This window comes from Lathamus discolor, chromosome 8 (genome assembly GCF_037157495.1).
Source record: "Lathamus discolor isolate bLatDis1 chromosome 8, bLatDis1.hap1, whole genome shotgun sequence".
NCBI lineage: Eukaryota > Metazoa > Chordata > Aves > Psittaciformes > Psittacidae > Lathamus > Lathamus discolor.
Genome location: NC_088891.1, coordinates 6,976,324 through 6,994,661, shown reverse-complemented (window position 1 = coordinate 6,994,661; position 18,338 = coordinate 6,976,324). Strand labels below are relative to the sequence as shown.

Here is an 18,338-nt window from a genome sequence, read left to right as displayed (position 1 = left end):
CTGATTTATGACAGTTTTCGTCCTTTCGGTGAGAAACCTCCCCCCAGCCCCGTACCCCCAAACCCCCCACCCTGACCCCGCCGCAAGTGAGGGGATGCTCCGCGGCCGCGCAGCCGGCAGGTCCCGAGCATCCCCCGCGCGTCCCCTCGGGGGGACGCGCCGCAAACTTTGTCTGCGGGGGGGCGGCGAGGGCAGAGCCCGCCCCGAGCCCCCTCCCCGCGCCGGGCGGGGCGGGACGGGCGCTCCGCGGGCGCCGGGGGGCGGAGCGGCCCCGCCGGGCGGCGGCGGCGGCGCTGAGCCGGGACGCGGCTCCGCGCTCCGCACCCCGCGGAGCGGCCCGGCTCAGCCCAGCCCAGCCCGGGAGCCATGCCGCTGCCGTGCCGGGGCTGGACGCTGGCGCTGCTCACGCTGCTGGTGGGGTTCCTTATCTTCGCCGATATCTCTGAGATCGAGGAGGAGAGCGGGTAAATAAATATCCCCTTCCCCGGCGCGGAGGGGTGCGGAAGGGCGCGGAGGAGAGGGGTGCTGGAGGCGGCGGCGGGGAGGCGGCAGTGGTGGTGGCGGCGGCGGTGGTGGAGGAGAAGAAGAAGGGGGCGGGCGCCCGGACAGTTTCTTTGTCTCCCGCTCTCCCGGTTCTTGCCGTGCCGAAGTGGGAAGGAGCTCGCTCCGCTCCCGCCTAGTGCCGCGGAGCCGGCGCAGCCCCGGGCGGGACCTCCCCACCGCCGGGCAGGACGGGGCGCGGGGCCGCGGTCCGGGCAAGGGTGCGGGAGCTGGAGCTGGTACCGGTCCCGTTAGAGACGCTGAGGTGCCGGTCCGGGTAGGGATGCTCCATAAGGTGCAGGTCTGGGTAGGGATGCTGGAGCGGGTACCAATCTAAAGGGATGTTGGAGCAAATACCGGTCTGGAAAGAGGGGTGTGGGCACTGGCAGTGCTGATGGGCTGATGGAGCGGGTCTTTAAGCGGGATGTCTGCAGGCAGTCTGCTGGCCGCGGCTGATGGGGCAAGTTGCAGCCCAAAATGTTGGGTGCTGGTCCAGCTGGGCGTGGTGGAGAGGGCACCAGCCCTCGCGGGTGATAGATGAAGGACCTGTCCGCGGGGTAGGAGAGGGTGAGCAGGGACCAGTTGGATGGTGGTGATGGAGCAGGGTGAGAGAGCTCAATCCATGGGCTGCATCTGGGGCTTTGTGATTACCCCTTCCCGATCACTTCCATGATGGGTGTTTACCTGGAAGTGCCCTGTATGGCAGGGGCTAATGCAGCCCCTAAGTCTGACGAGATAAACAACACCCTCCATACTCCATAAACCACATCTCTGAAGGCTGCTGGAAACTTAAGGGATGAGAGGAGCAAATGCAGAGAGTAGGGTTTACATTAACTTGAGGAACTTGCTACAGTGGTGTGGAAAACAAACCAAGTCATTTTAGAAATGTGGGGTACACTTGTAGTGCCCGAATGGCACAAGGGCTTTCTGTGGCATTGTCCACTGTGTTATAGCAAAACAAACACCTGCCTGAAATCATAAGTGAGATGCAGCGATGTTTGTCATTGTTTCATTGTTATATTATATTGCATGCTGCAGGCAAGAAGTGCTTAAAGGTCAGGAGCCGTGTCCAGAAACATCCAGCACTGGGCTGTAGGTTACCAGGCTGGATGAATTGTTGCTCTGCAATGAGCTGGCACTATCTATATAATAATAAAGGAAATGAAAAGCTTCTGAGGCTTCCTCCCCCATCGGACAGGCTGCTCCGATCCCTTTGCTTTCCTCCCATCTTCTTCTCTGGCTCCTGTTCTTCTCTCTCCTTGCCTATCTGCTGGATCTGCCTGCTAGAACTTGCTGTGCCCTTATTGGAAATCTATTCTGTTTTGTTACTTACTTGTCCTGTTTTTCACCCTGGTTCATTAGGGATTCCCAGTGTTGTCGGTGTACTGGAAATTGAATGTTTGCTGGTTGCTTATCTCCAAGCCCTTGTATCTGAGTTTGTTGCTGTAGTTTCTCCAAGGGAGTACTGCCAAGCAGTGCCGTGGCAGAGATGGCAACAGGGTCAGATGAGTTCTGTAGAAACAACGAGCAGCTTGTTTCATACAGCATTCCAGCATGCACGAGGTAACTGGAAAGGAGAGAAGCACACTACACCCCAGGTTGTAAAGTCCTGTGCTTTCAATACTGGGAAGCACAGAGCAGAGATGGGACCCTGCTATGTCAAGAAGTAATCATGAAGTAGGACAGTCTGACCCTTTCTCTTAGTTTGCCCTGTCTCACACCCTTCTTTTCCCAATTGCTTCTCCAAAATGGTTCGGGTTTGGTGAGCTCAAACACAAACACAGCAAGAGGCTGAACAATGTTCATCTTACACCTTAAGCTCTTAGCACAGGAGCCCGGCACAAAGAGCACTTCATCTCTGTGTGCTGCAGTGGTACCAGGAATGGTCAAGACAGTGCTCTGATCTGGCTGAAGCACATCACTGGGGAGACGTGGGAAAGCCGTGCCTTATCTGCAGCAGGTCAAGAGATGATAAAGGGGTTTGAACTTTCAGGGCCCCATGATAACAGCATCTTTTGCAGACAGGTCCTGTAGGTAAAGGGGTCTGTGTGACAGCAGAAAATAGAGAAATAGACCCTTCTGAAGTTTTCCAGGAGCTCTCTGTATGTCTAGGAGGGAATAACTCCTCTTTGTTAGAGGTTTGTGTGGTACCATGTATTTGTGCGGCTCTCCCCCAGGTCAGGGATATTTGGCTGATGGATCGTGTAGCTCAGCATCCTCCTCCATACCCCATAGAGCACCTTGGCTTTGGCAAGCACAGCCCAAGCCTTAGGAAAAGCAAAGAGCTGGGCAGGCACAAAGGGGGGCTGGGAAATGCAGGCAGGTGCAACTCTTTTCTTCTCTTTCCTTGGCATCCAAACACTCTCTAATTATTGTGACGAGTGAACAGCTTGCCCACTTTTACACATACCCTGCCCCCTGCCTGCAATTTGGATTGTCTTTGGAAGAATATGCCTCATACTGGTGGGAGCAGGGGGGAACATATTTCTTTCACCTACAGATACTGAGAAATTGCAGAAAGAAAGAACAAAATGGTCATTAGGTATAAAGTAAAAATATAATATTGCTGGCAAAAGGACAAAAAGACAACCCAAGAAACAAGCTGTTTTCCCAGACAATAAGTTCCCAGCATCGCAGGTGGAGAGAGGCAGGAACTAGGGGCGATTGGAGCTGCTCTGCCTGCCAGAGGCTGCTGAGAAAGATGTTTGCTCCTTAAGCAGTCCCGCTTTGCTCCTCCAGGTATTCCTACACCACCTCTTGCAGCCCAGAGATACTGAAACAAAGAAGTGTCAGGGCAAGGATGAACATTCAGCAGTTTCTTGCTCCCGACGCTGTGTCACTCTCATTACCCTGTCCCTCCCACCCTGCAGCCACCCCTGCCACATCCCTGTCGTTGTGCGTATAGATCACCCATGGACACAGAGCTGATGCTGCTGGATGGCAGCGGGCGGGCAGACACGCTCATCCCGCTCGCCTTGGCTCGCTCCTCATGCTCACCAGTGTGTGCTGCCGCGGTGAGGTACTGCTGCTAGGAACGGTCCTGGCACTTTGTTCCCAACCAACCACCTGGTTCCGGGCTGCTGAACTTTTCCTGCATCCCAGTGGCGCTTACGTTTCCCTCCATCACTCCAGCTCTTTGTTTCCCTGCAAGGAAACAAAAGACACATGCAATGTCTGTCTTGGGGAACACTAATGCAATCGCAGCCATTTCTTCGTCCACCCCAGGATAGGCGAGCGGGACAGACCTCTCGCTGCACAGGGAGACAAAGGACCCGGCGTTGAGTGGAATAATGATTGCCGGTGACAAGGAGAAAAATTCTGCTCCAGTTTAAAGGGACTCTTTGTTATTATGCGTCGGCTGTAGCGGTTCTGCAGGGGTCCGGCTGTGTCCTGATTGTCTGTAGAGGGAGCTGCTGACCCGCTGCCACCAGGTGACTTCTCAAATTAGCGCCTGAGCCATCTTAGGGAGCACTTGACACTTGGTAATGGGTTGGTCTTAGTATGAGCCAACCTTTTCTCTGCTAGCCCAGGCCACATGCCTTTCCATCCTCATCACCAGAGGAATTACATTCTGCTCTTTTTTAAGTGATGAATAGGAGCATCTCATATTTCCAGCCTGCCTGGAAGCTTGTCACTAAATTGCTGCTTTTTCCATGCGTGCCCTTTCCTAATGCCTGCCTCTCGAAGGCTCAGGAATGCCACAGAGAGATTTTGCATCCTTTATGGTGGCTGATGTGCTTGCTGTGAGTGGTCTGTGGCGTGCTGTAGTCATAACGCTTCTTGTCAAGGTTGGTCCGGGGAGTATAAATGTCCTGCTTAGATGTTTCAGGCTGTGATTTACTGTGCTTGACCCAGAGTTAGTCTAAAACTTGCTCTGCACCAGAAGGTTTTGTTGGAAAAGGTGCTGTATTCTACCAACATGCACTTTTTTTGCACTCACACAGCAGGTGCACACAAGCCAACAATTACTCAGGTTGGTCTGGAGGAGTAGCAGCTCTCTGCAGGACAGAAGCCCACAGATACCCTGTAACTATTCATGTAAATGGAGCCAGTGGAGAGACCTTTGTGTTCGTTTGGTATGGCAGGGCTCTAACAAAAGCCCCATGATGCATTGGGCTTGAAAATAAAAGCGATGTTGGAGCACTGATTTGAGTAAGAAAATACTTGGTATTGGCTTTAATTGCACCTCTTCTGACAATAACTTGAGCTCAAGCAGGGGGGGTCAGGTAGGCTGCAGAGTTCCCCTTCCTCCCTGTGAAGCACTCCTTCACCTCCTGCAGGGGCAGGGGTGGCTGCCACAAAGGTGCATACAAAACCCCTGTGCTCCTGCCTAGGGCAAGCTGAAGGAGATGAATATCCATAGCTTGTTTCGTTATGCTTCCCTCCTCCAAGGGAATGGCAGGAGCAGTGCTACCTGCAGGGAGTTGGTGTCCTGCAGGAGGGCTTGGGAGCAGCAGGATGGAAAGGACTAGCAAACCCCCAAGTAATCCAGTGAAACAAAAAGAAAACCCAGCACCATGAACAAAAACAGCCCTTCTAGAGGCTTTATAGTGCAGTTAGTGAAAAGCTACTCTTTGGTCCAGTCCTGACGGTCAGCAGCAAGACCCTCAAGGGGGGCATTTCTGAGCTTGCCAGTGAGGAGGGCAGTAGCTGTGACAGGAGGATGCACATCTCCAGCCAGCACTTCTTAGGTGCAGAGCTGCTGAAGCCATTACCAGTTCCCACCCTCAGAGCAATGAAGAGAGCAAAGCAGTTCCCACAGGGCTTCAAGTTTCCCTTTTGCCCAAGTGTGCTTTTTGTTTCCCATCTCTAAGCCCACAAATGCACAATCCCAGTCTGGGAAGCCTTCTTTTCTCCCTGCAAGAGAACAAGGAGTTCCAAATGTTGGTCCATTTAGCGAAGGCTTTTTGAGCAGCTGACGGTGGGGTTAAGTGATTCAGCCATCAGCAGTACAGTGCCCACTCCTCCATGCCACTGCTGAACTCATGGGCGCAGAGTGAAGCCCTGGGATGGTGGCCAGCAGTGACACAGCAGATCCCACTGCCACCCGGACCCCTCCGGGCTTCTCCAGGACATGGATGAAGGGGTCATTTTCTGTTGTATTCTCTGCAGCAACCATGGTTATTCTGCTTGGACATCTGTTCTTCGGTGCCTACTGGCATGCCAGATGTGCTTTTGATCTTCCAGGAAAGCTTTCAATAAGAGCTCCCTTATCTTTCCTTGGGCTCTCAGGCTACAGGTATTTTGTTTTTTCATCCCTGAGACCAGCACTGCTTAAATACATCTACAGGCACAGTTGCTATAAAAACACAGATGTTCCAAAGACAGACTTAGAATTGCCTCTGTTATTTGTTTTCCCTGGGCCTAGGTCATCCTCGGCAGCAAGAAATAAACCCATACTGCAACATTAGGCAATAATTATTTTGCCGTTTCTCTGGCTTCTGTCCCCTGTTGCCTCTGGAAACAAGGGAGTTTTCTGGCACAGTAAATTCACTGTAGGAGCGGAGTTTCAGGTGTCCTTCAGCAATCACGACAGCAGAGCAAGCTGGTGTCAGCAGCACTGCCCCTTGCTATGCAATAGAAAAAAAAAAGGGGAGGGGGGAAGGAAAAAGCCAAGACAAGAGTGTCTTTACAGCCCCTTTTTCTTTGTGTTCCCACTGTAAATATATAAAGAACCTCTTGGCTGAGCAGCAGCCTTGGTGCTGTTGGTGGCCTTGGGAGATGCATCCTTAGCAACCATGACTTCAATTATGATGTGAAAGGGGCAATCCAGGGAGATGTGCATGGTGCTGCCAAAACCTGCCATGGAATTGGCAATGGGGCAGGGTGACAGGGCAGGCTGGGGGCAGGGAGGAAGATGAGCTGAGGGTAGCACATGATTAAGGTGTTCATTGTGAGGGCGGTGGGACCAATATGGTCCTCCTGAAGCAGCAAGTGATGCCACAGCACAAATCTGTGTCCTGCCATCATGTAACCCAGTCTGGAGTCTTTGCACCAGCCCAGGAGTGATGGTTGCTCTTGGAGGTGACACTACAAGGCAGAAACACCATCAGTTTTAGGGATGCTCCCCTTTGCCAGGCGATCAGCAGCTTCATCACCCTGATCCCACTAACTCTGCCAGCTCTGCTCTTGACCCTTCTGAGATTTTCTGATTCATCAAGCTGGTCAGCTCTTTCCCAATTTAAGTGCTGGACTCTCTTACTGCTACTGCAAGTAAAGTTCTTGTTATTGTATGCAGAAATCCATTGAGGATATCACAAACAAACAACAGAAAGATACCCAGCCTGGACATCTGCATGCTGAGCACGCCGTCCCCATCCAGCACTCTCCATGGCAGGGCTGCTTTTAAAAGCATGTACTGTCACAGTCATAACATGGTTTTGAAGTGCTCTCTCAAGGCCTCCCTCAGTCAAACAGCATTGTGGTGGCCCCCAGGTATTGCCACGTGTCTGGCAGCTCAGAATCCAAGGGTGGTTCTTCCATGGAGACCTGTTACCTCCAGCCCAAGCTTTACTGGCATCTTCAAAAATGTAATTCGGCTCTCAGCCAGCAGCTACAACAGGGGACGTGATTCCCCTGAGAAGGTTAAGCATTGTCATAAGGCATCTCCAGCATCTTTTCAGGCATCCAGAAGCACACTCAACTGTTGAACAGCAGCTTGAGTTGGTCATTAAACTTCTCCTCCTTGCTGCTGCCTGTATTTCCATGGTGTGGCTTTATGAGCCAGGGGAGGAGAGAGGAGGCCAAGCTCTGAAAACACTATTGGCTTCTGGATGTTGTTATCTGGGGACTAAGACTTGTGAAGGTCTTTGCATGGCTCCATTGCTAATGAGTGTTTGTAAAGGTGGGGAAATAGCTCAGACAGCTGCTGGTTGCAGGGTGCAGCTCTCATCCAGGAGCTCCCAGCTCTCTTTGTGTAGGCACCAGATGTTATTTTGAGGATGCTTATACAGAAGAACCACTCCAGGAGGATGTCAATGCCCAGGAGAGGTCCTCAGCATCCACGTCAACAGCAAAAGAGGAAACCAGACCTTGAGTATTCCAAGGGGCTGCGCAGACCAGTGGGAAAAGTGGGTATGGGAGATGAGCCAGAGCAACCGCAGCCCCTCAGACATGATATCTTCATATTGCACCATTCCCATTTCCCTGGGTACATAGCATCCAAGATGCTGCAGGAGCCAGTGGGATTTTTGTCTTTTGGGATGTGAATGCTCAGGGTGACAGATCTGCTGCAGAACTGATGCTCTGCTGTTTGTGCTCCCTGATAGCTCTGCTCTGTTGGCTGAAAAAATTATCTCGGGGAAAATGTATAGTGTAGATCTGGCTTTTAAGCAGTGAGGCTTTTGTCTCAGCTCCTTTCTAGGCCTTCAGTGGGCTCTTGGGGTCTTTTTCCTTCTCTGTTCCAGGAGGGGAAAGCTAAACACACAAACACACGCACCCCAGTCCCAAACTCCTCACTGGATCCTTTTCGCCTGCTTCAATGTCTTTTTCTTTGCTGGCTGTTTAATTAACACAGCCAAAGAAACTGAACTGATGCCAGGAATAAACTTCTAATGGAAGACCTGAGATGAAGGAGAGAATAAGGTCCTGTTAGTACATGGGATGGGGAGAGGTGAAATGTGTGACATTTGAGCCCTGCCAGCACGTGAGCATTTTGTCTTTAGAGCAGCAATAAAACAAGAGCATCACAGGGTGATCGGGTCAGGTTGTGCTGATGTGGTCGTGAATGCGTGTTTATGTGAGACCTGACATTCCACATGTGCAAGGGAGACTGTTCTGGCTCAGGAGAAGCACTTGGCCCGCACCAAGGGATTCCTGATGGACAGCAGTGACCATCAGACTACTCTGAGCATCTTCCTGCCTCTTACAGGTCCTTCAGAGCAGGTAGCTCAGGGCAGGGACAGGGATTTGGGTTTGGTGCTGTGGTTATCCCAGTGCAGTGATCCCCAAGGAGTGTCCTGGTAGCAGGCTGCCACGAGTGTCCCTCCCGTTGCCTCATGTCCTTTAGTGATCCGAGCTACGCTGTTCCTGCTGGTTCTTCACTGGTTTTGCCATATAAGCATTTCTGCCTAATTGGCTGATTCTCTATTCAGCAATAGGTGTCTCTGTTTTGCAAACTCATGTGTCTTGATTCCCGTGTCTTCAATGATCACACAGTGATTTGTAACCAGGCAGAAATCTCAGAGCCAAGCCCTGCTCTCATTTACACAGGAGCTGATGTAAAGCCACAGTTACCACTTGGCAGGGAGGGATGCTGAGCACCTCTGACCTTCCCATCTTGTTGTGGTCCCTGGGAAGGAGCCTGCAGGATGCAGGGGCATGGGAGGAGGTGACCAAATTAGCAAGGCTGGTTTGCAGGAGACTGATAGATCTATGTTCCCCATGCTGGGTAATAGCAAGTATAGGAACATCATCAAGACCATCAGCTGGTGCCTTCACACCAAGTCTCCTTGGCTTGCTGGAAGATGCTACACCACAGGCCTGGTTGTACAAGCACTGCCCCTGCAGCTGCGTCAGAACCCCAGCAGAGCAAAGTGATTTTCCTGAATGCCATGATATAGGCACACTCTTCCAAATGCAGAAGTATGAAAGAATAGAAAGAATGAAACTTGGGAGCAGTAAAAATAGCACCTGATATTTAGGAAGTTTTTGACACTCAGGCTGCCAAGCTGTGATAATATGAACAAGTGAGATTTTAAACACATGGAAGTGTGATTTCAAACGTCTCATCAAGATGTATTGCAGGATCTTTCATCCTAGCAGACAAAACGCTTTAGAAATGTCTTCCCAATTAATCCCCGTGGAGGGAACCTTCCTCACTAGGAGCGTGTGTGCACGCAGGTTTACCCAATGGCCACCAATCCTCTTAATTGTTATCTCCTCCACACTCCTGAGATGACAGACTTGGAAATGACTGATGAAATGTCACAGGGGATGATGTGCAAGTGTCAGATGTCCTGGCTCCTCCTGATGTGTTATGAGATGTGACGCAGGAAGGCAAGATGAGAAAGGAGCCTGCGAGAGCTGCATGTCTGGGTACGGGAATGCCTGTGTTAGGGAGGATGCATGATGGTGTGTTTGAGTACACGGTCTTAAGGTTCCAAAATGCATCTCCGATCCCATTGGTTCTCACCTGGCTTTGGCTTTTGTTTTTAATTTGCACAAATTCTTCACTATGAGGGTGCTGAGGCGCTGGCACAGGGTACCCAGAGAAGCTGTGGCTGCCCCATCCCTGGCAGTGTTCAAGGCCAGGCTGGAAGGAGCTTGAAGCAACCTGCCCTTGTGGAAGGTGTCCCTGCCCATGACAGGGGGTTGGAGCTGGAAGAGCTTTAAGATCTCTTCCAACCTAAACCATTCTGTAGTTCTAAGCAGCAGCAAAGCCTTTCCTCTCCAAATTTGACTCTGGTAGCAAAACTTTTTATGGATATGAGTGGGCTTTTAGCTAAACCCCGCAGAAACCACTTCAGTATCTACTGAGAAGCCCCCAGGGGGACTTGCCGATGAATGTGGCCTTTCCCCGTCTTTTCAGTGAGACCTGATATACAGATGGAAAGCCAGGATATGGTACCCAAGAAATCCTGGTTTCCAGCCTCTGGGCTGGATTCCTGCTCAGTTTGGATTCTTGGGACACCTTTGCTTTTCCACCCTGCAGGACAGGCTGGACAGGTTGGCACTTGGAAGGCAATTATTTCTCTTTCACAGACAACTGGAATCACATTTGCTGCTCTGCTGGTCTCAATGCAAACCCTGAATTTCAGGGAAGAGGAGGGAGAGTTGAAACCTGTATCCTGATCCATGTCATAGCTCTGGCCGGAGGAAATCCTGCCCCATCTTTGAGGACTCAGGGGGGGCATGGCTTAGCTTAATGACTGCACTGCTCTTAGTCAGCAGAATTAATCCACTCACTCAACAGGGCACTCAGTGCATCCAAGCCCATCTCCAGCAAGGTGCTGTGCAGGTGTCGGCTAGTCCCTGACATTGCAAGGTCTGGCTTATGCCCATGAATGTACATGGGATTATATGTGACTGTGTCTGCAGCAGGGAGTCTATCAAGTCTGGGAGGAGGGGGGTGATCTCTGTGTTTGTATTTCTTTTCCAGTGGCTGGGCAGTGTATTCCTTTCCCCAGTTACAGTGACTGGGTCTGCCTGGCCATGAAGCAGCATCCTGCAGAGGGGCTGTGCGCAGCCTGCCCTGCATCCTGCTCCACATCCCCTCCTCGCACAGATGCCTTGGGAAGGGGAGGGCGAGCAGTGATTTTGAGAGGGTGATGCCCAAGCAGGCTCACATGCCCTTCAGATAGAAAATAGCAATTCTGGCCTTGAGGACAACATCAGAGCAATCCTTAAAAAGCAAAGTAAAGATAGGTGGTGGTTTCTTTTTTTAATAGATACAGACTGCCTTACGGGTACCGCCTGCAGCCATTTCAGGAGACTGATGGCTGTGTGTGCTTCTCAGGCCAGTGAGACCTTGATAGATTGATTCCTGTGGTCTACTGGGTTACATATCCTACCCTCTCACCCTGCAAGAGCTGTACTCACTCTCAGCAAGTAAAGAGCAGCATTTTCAAGAGGGCTGGTGTGCTGTAAGCCCAGAGTAGTGCTCCTGTCCTGGCTCGTGGGACTGTCATTTCTTGGTGTTATGGGCCAAGCCACTTCCCTCCGCAGTGTCCCAGCTGTAAAACAAGGGTCATAAAATGTACCTAACACAAAAGCAGGTTGTGAAAACTTAATTAGTGTATGTTAATCATGTGAACCCCTCAAGATAAAAACTGCGGCACTCTGAACTCTCTTTCTGTGGAATACAGATGGGGGATTGTTAAGCAGAATTTATCCAAGGGATCATTATCTCTCTTTCATGTGGAGAAGGGAGAAGAGGAGGACTTGGGTTGCCCAAGGTGACAAAGAGGCAGAGGTTTTGTTCCACTGGGAATGAGCTCCACAAATGTGTCTAAATGGGTGGTTGGGTATGGATGAAATTTCTGGCTAGCTCTTACTTCTCATGACCGCTTCCCATGTGTATTGTCTGCAACAGATGCTGGAGGAAGCAGGACTCAGAGGTGGGCATTGTAAAATATCCATGGAAAAAACGTCTTGGAATTTGTAAGCCCGAGAGTATGGATGCATAAAGCCTGTTCTTAGAGATCCTCTCACCCAAAGAGGCTGTGTGACCTACTTGTTCAGTCAAAGCAGCTTTGATTTCACATATCGAAATTGCTGGAAGCAAGACCGAACCGTACCTAGCAATAATTAAGAGAATCATTTAAGAAGTGAGAACTTATGAAAGGGGATGCACAAATCCCCAAACAGCCCGTTCATAGTGGGTGAATAGAAAAGTCTTCGCATATCTGATTTGTCAGAAATTATTCAGCCAAGAAAATTTGGACCTGAACCATAAGAAAATTCTTTTTTATCCTCTGATATATGAATCAGTGTCACTTTACATCTGAGCACAGAATGTTTTGACCTATATAATATCTTAGATAGTGGAAATTCAGCTTGAAAATCTCAAAGCAAAAATGAGAAAGGATGGCATAAGCCAGTAATATGGCATTAGCACATATAGATGTGATTTATCACTGGAAAACATCCCCACAGAAGTCAGAAAAAGAGAGTGTTTTGTAAATAATAGGATTAGGAAGCAGGTTGGTACTTTGTGGAGCTGGCTATACAATCAAACTGATAACAACCAGATTAATAAAGCAATTCAATCTAAACACAGTGTAGCACTAGAAAGCTTTTCAAAATCAATGCCTATCTGTGCAATTTTAATCGAGGTTGTTCTTTGCCTTTTGAAGCCAAGAGATTTGAAACTCCAGGTCAGCAAGGGATAATAAAATGGGCTGAGGTTTTTTTCTAAACATGTGCCTTCTAATTAGTGCCCTCCATTTCTTAATGTTCTCCTCTTCCCAGGTGGGAGGAACGAAGCAGTACGAAGATACTGGCTTGCTGTGTTGGTAATGAAGTATGGTAGACCTTGGGAAATACCATGCTTGGCTAAACTATGGGTGTTTTGAGCGGCTGGTTTGCCAGGCTGGTACCCCCTGATGAGCTGAGCTCAGCAGGATGCTGCACAGGGCAATACACCCCATGGTATGATAGTGTGAGGCGTCCCTGCCCATGGCAAGGGGTTCGAATTCAATGATCTTAAGGTCCTTTCTAACCCAAACCAGTCTATGATTCGCAGTGCACATTGTTTTCACCTGTACAAAGGGAGATTGTAAGGAAGATACTCAGAAGTTGCAGTGTAGGATACAAAGGGCCAAAAGGCTGATGGTTTTGAAGCCACAGGAGCATCTTAGGATTCATTGAACCAGCTAAGACCTTCAGCCAAGTACCGTATCCCAGCTTCAGTCAAGCTCCATGGCTCTGAGAGGGATACCAGGCCTGGTACAGGGAGCAGTGGCTTTGCCAGCATCTCAGGTGAGAGCATCCTGGCTGCTGCCAGCCAGAAAGCAGTGAGCCCCGTGCCATGGAGCAAGTCATGAGAAGGTGGCTAGCAGCAGAGCCCTGCTCTCTCCCCTGTGTTCAAGTATGAGAGCAGAACACTTCACGCTCTGTTGGCATTACAGTATGTTGAAAACTTTTGCTTTTCACTCTGTGTGAGGGGGAAAGAAACTGCCCTTGAGGGGCTGCTCAGCAGCGAAATCCCCTTCCCCACCACCGCTGCACACAGTGAGCTGGGAGATGTGCTCTCAACCTGCGTTCCTCACGTCCAGCATCGATGCCTGCCTTAATTTCAGGAGGAGACATGCACAGACCTGTCGCTGGCGGCATGTAAAGCTAGATTGGATAAATGCATTTGAATAATACGATGTGATGCTTCAGATCAGGCCTGCCGTAGCCACAAAACAGGGATGAGGTAGCAGCTAACAGGTCCTCTCCACTTTCTGATTTCTGTGGTTTTTTTTTCCTTGTCATTTCACAGAAATTGTGAACCAGCACTTATTCAGGAAGCATCATTTCTTTTTCTAAACCCTTAATCCAGTCCCTATCTGTCGTACGGCAAGTATGAAGGAGTGTGAATCCCATTTAGAAGGCTCCTTCAGAGGAGGCATCTCAGAAAGCATGCGTGGTTTGCACACTAATCCAGTCTGCTCCCACACCCTGCGGTGAGCCCCATTAAAGCAGAGGTTGTTAAATGCCAGTAGGCTCTAGGAATAAGCTAGTCCTGCTGTTCCCTTGATGCACCAAAAACTGAAGCAGCTCACCGACTCTCAGGTTTGCCAAAGGAAAGAGAAGAGTGTTGGAGCAAGAATCACTCTGACTTGGCTGTAGATGGTCCCCAGCAGGAGGGAGGAAAGGGACAACTATTGCTGTCCCAAAGGTTTGATGTTAGGCGGTGCTGAGGGCTGTGCTCAGCCTAACAAAGGGATTTACTTTGCATTCCCCAAGTCTGATGGCACCAAACATTCACACACTCTGTTTCTTTTTCATTTCTGTCTAATGAATTTGGGATTTTTTTCAGGACTGGTAGAAATACGTGCTCCTGAGATACATTTTCATTAAGGTATATATTTCCAGGTAGCAGTATTTCTGCTGGAAGAAAATTTGGTTCTCTTTATGAGCATGTTCATTTGGATATCTGTGCAATGGAAACAATAAAACAGAGCAATGAGCACGTGGCAGTTAAAATGTGTCTGACTAGGAGCCCAGGTCCCACTGAGCATCACAGAAAGTGGGTGACTTGTTCTTTGTCACCCTTTGGAAAACAGCAAGTTAAAGCAAGAAGGGGCTCTGCAACCAAGTAGATGCAGACCAATACTTGTATGTGTTTATTTTTAAGTGAGGATTCACAGGTTGTATGAGTGGTGGTGGTTTCTGAAGGGTCTTGGTCCCACCTATTCTTCATTATAGCACTATACAGGTGCTGAAAAGTTTGGCTGTCTGTTCCCTTAAGTCTTGCTCAGGCAGGTCTGGTACCTGTCCTCGTGCAGTAGTGTTAAGCCATGGGAGTGACAAGGATGTCACTTCAGATCTCAGCTCCAGCGTGCGAATGACTGTGGTGAATTGGCCTCATAGCTTCAGCCAGGTAACACCAAAGGTGGGGAGAAGGAGCTTCAGGGCACTCAGGAGTTGGAGCAGGCTGGAATGGGACTGTGGGTCTGGTTTGGGTCAGTGGGAGCTGGGAGATGGCGCACGGTGAGGATGAGGTGACCCAGGGGGCTGGTGGCTTGGTCTGGGTACAGTGGAGACGTTGGGTGCTCTCAGCTGAAAACCCAAGAACAGTGGTGGGAATCTGGTCCAGATCATTCAGCTCAGTCCCCATTTGAAAAGGACAGGGAAGGTCCCTTGGCAGCCTGGGGATGGAGGAGACCTCAATGCACCGCTCACACCTGACTCATAATAAAAAAGTAGAGATGTATTTAATGCAACCTGTAAGCTGCATGCTGCTTTGATGACAGAGACCAGATGTCTTTGATGGCTGGCTGGATTGCACAAGTATTATTAATTGGGGTGGTTAGGAGCTTTTTTGTGGGAATGGTTTTACGGTCACAGTAGGGCAGCAATGACGATGGATGTGAAAAGCCCTTCACAAGCATGAGGACTCGTCCCTCCTGGATGGGGTGGGATAAGGTTGGCTCAGCAGTGTCTCTGTTCAGAGCCCTTCAGAGCAGGATCTCTTGACTGTTGAACAATGCTTGGCAAAGAGGTGCTGGGTTTATAAATAATGCATTTCCTTTGTCTTGCAGGAGTTCTGGAGGCAGAGGTACAATCAGATCAGCTGTGAACAGCTTACATAGCAAATCTAATAGGTTTGTAAATTAGATTTTGTGTTCATTTGTTTTTGCTGTAAGGCAGCTATTAATCTGCTTCTCCTCTTCACTGGATAGTGCTGTTCTTATTTAGCAAATGTATCTGTTTCTTTTCACTTCTGCTTTGCATTTTCTTAATCGTTTCTCCCCCTCCTTCCTCCATCTCAGTGCAATAATCATTTGCAAATAACCAAGGATCTGCAAGTTGTGGTGATTGAGAGAATGAGGAACAGAGAGTTACTTATTGTGAAAATAAGTCAGCGTTGGAGTTGCCATTTTCATAGGTTTACTAAGTGATGTTAGAAGAGAGACCGCTGTCTTTGACATTGGAACTTCATTCGGCTTTATAGTAAAACACTTCAGTAACGTTGCTCCATTGCAGTCATTTCATGGCATCACAGCTTCATTCAGAGTCTCTCAGTGTGATTTTCACAATGATTTCTCATCAGCCCAGCATTACCAAGCGGCCCAGTTGCACAGCTTAATGATGCCATGCGAGAAGGAGTGATCTCATTCTGTGACGATGCCACCACCAGTGATGAAAACACAGAAAATGGGCAAAACCAACAAAAATCATAGTTATTCCCAAGATTTCTTTACCATGTTTCCTTTATGATTTTTGATACCTTTTTGTAAGCTTTGCAAGACATAAGGTAATACATCAAAATACACAATGGATACAAAGCCAGCAGCCTCGACTGGCAGGTACTGTACAAACACAAACAAGGACACTGGCCACCAGCTCTTACAAACACATTTCCTTGCCTTTCCAAAACACTACGCAGTGTGAGCCACAGTGTGTCCATGGGAGCTCCTTGCCTGGGCCACCAGCTCTGCTCCATCTCTCTTACTCTTCTCCCTCCTGGGGTTTACATGCATTTTTATATGTATGTATTTACAAACCATTTCCCAGCTGGAAGAAGCCCTTTGCATCGGAGAGGGAGATTCTCTTTAGCTGATAGTGAGTGCTCTGCCTGTATGTTTTTCAGAGTGCTCTGAAGTGTGAAGGTTTTTTTGGGGCTGCAGATACACGCACAGCCTTCTGATGAGATGCTTGGGTATTCTCTTTGGAGAGTGGCTGGCTGGCATCAAGTATTCGGAGGCTCCCTTAATTCATGCCATTTGATGTAAGCAGCACTGAAGTGCTGGGGCTGGTTTGCTCCTTAGAGCAGGGTTTAAAAGCTGGGGGTTCCCAGTGATCATCTCCAAACCACAGCACCTAGTTGTTACCTGTCCCCCTGCTCATTTCTGGCCCTGGAGCAGGAACAGGGATGCTGAAATCCTCATTCTAACAAGGGAAAAGTTATCAGCAAGCCAGCTTTCTCCTGTTCTGTACGAGATGCTCATAGCCCAGACTCACAAGCAGCACCCAGCAGCTCAGCTAAATTAATCTCTCCTTTGGGTGAAGTGAAGATTGCACTTCTCTGATGAGGGTTTTAACCCTCTCCAGGAGCTGAGCTGGCTCCAATTCAGAGTGTTCATGTGCGACCACGAGGCAACAGGGCCCATGTGGGAAATGTCTTGGTGAATTCAGGGGGCTCCCCAAGGCTCTGCGGTGACTTGTCTGTAAGCGTCCATCTGCCAACCTGTCTTAGCAGAGCCTGCTCATGTTTGTGTGTGCATGCCTCTCTACAACTACATGTGTAAGATTTCTGTATTGCTGTGCCTGGCTGTAAGTCTGTATTCGCATAAGTGAGCAGGTATTTAAGGATTTATGTCTGCTTGAGTGTAGCAGAATACAAACAGGCTTTCAGTTCTTGTTTAGCTAATAACTACAATTTTGCTTTTCTGATGAAGTTTGAATACCAGCAGCCAGAGCTGAAGACAGTGATTAGAAGTGCCATTGGGATGCTAACGGATCCTGCCTCTCTCCCTCTCTCCATCTTTCTTTTCTCTAGAGCTGAAGTAGTAATAAATGACTCTTCGTCTCCAGCTGTTGTTGACAGAAGTAATGAAAGCATTAAGCACAACATTAAACCAACCTCATCCAAATGGAGACACAACCAGACACTCTCTTTGAAGATCAGGTACTGGTAATTACCTATAGGACAAGAGACAGATTTGGTCCTCTCTAGTGCAAGCTGGCAAATTGCCTCTGTATATCATCTAAAGAAGTCAAGGAAGAAATAAAAGGCTTATCTCCTGCTGAGCTAGGCTTCATATCTGTAAGCGATCACTTGGAAATGAATTCCCAGCTGAACCAGCTGGCCTCACAGCAACAACATAAGGAGAACTTGAGCCCCCATTTTCCAGGTCAAGTGGGAGCAGCATGTGCTGTCAATGGGTTATGGAGGGGAGAAGGACACTATCTTTCTGGGGTAAATGCAGGCAACCTCCACTAATGTTGAGCTGATGCTAGTCTGTGCTGGGAAGGGATGGGTGGAGAAGAAGGCATTGAGATGGCGATACCCATTTGTAATCTGTTCCTGGGGAGCATCTGTCAGATGGACTGGCCACAGAGCAGCCAGGAGGCAAGAGTTCATCTCATGTATGACCTCTGTACCTCATCTGATGGGGCTGTTTTCTTCCCTGTCCTCAGGAAACAGATCTTGAAGTTCCTGGATGCAGAGAAGGACATTTCAGTGCTGAAGGGGACGCTGAAGCCGGGGGACATCATCCACTATGTGTTTGACAGGGACAGCACCATGAACGTCTCACAGAACCTGTACGAGCTGCTGCCCCGCACCTCGCCCCTCAAGGGCAAGCAGTTCCCCACCTGCGCCATCGTGGGCAACTCAGGGGTCCTGCTCAGCAGCCGCTGTGGGCCCGAGATTGATGCGCACAGCTTCGTGATAAGGTAAGGACATAGCACGGTGGGGCTGAGAGGGTCTCGGGTGGGGTTGGAGCAGTGACTGGAGTCCTGGTGGCATGGTGCTGTGCAGCCCTGCAGCCCCATGCGCATCATGTGTATAGTTCACCAATGCAAACACCCTGCTGCAAGCTCTTCCATCCACCACTAAGTGCTCGCCCAGTGTTCTTGCAAACACACCCCATGTCTTCTCATGCCACACCATTAACCCCCCCAGGTCACCATTAACCCTCATC

General features: G+C 49.5%; 1 protein-coding gene across 1 annotated transcript in view; it reads left to right on the top strand.

The window, feature by feature from the left end:
- The first annotated feature begins 287 nt into the window (after positions 1 to 287).
- ST8SIA2 (ST8 alpha-N-acetyl-neuraminide alpha-2,8-sialyltransferase 2) overlaps positions 288 to 18,338 on the top strand; it is a 30,302-nt gene continuing 12,251 nt past the window's right edge. Inside the window, exons 1-4 of the mRNA XM_065688310.1 lie at positions 288 to 464; positions 15,231 to 15,293; positions 17,192 to 17,320; positions 17,833 to 18,090. Coding sequence (XP_065544382.1) covers positions 367 to 464; positions 15,231 to 15,293; positions 17,192 to 17,320; positions 17,833 to 18,090 — 548 coding nt within the window. The 5' untranslated portion in view covers positions 288 to 366. The remainder of the gene's footprint in view (positions 465 to 15,230; positions 15,294 to 17,191; positions 17,321 to 17,832; positions 18,091 to 18,338) is intronic.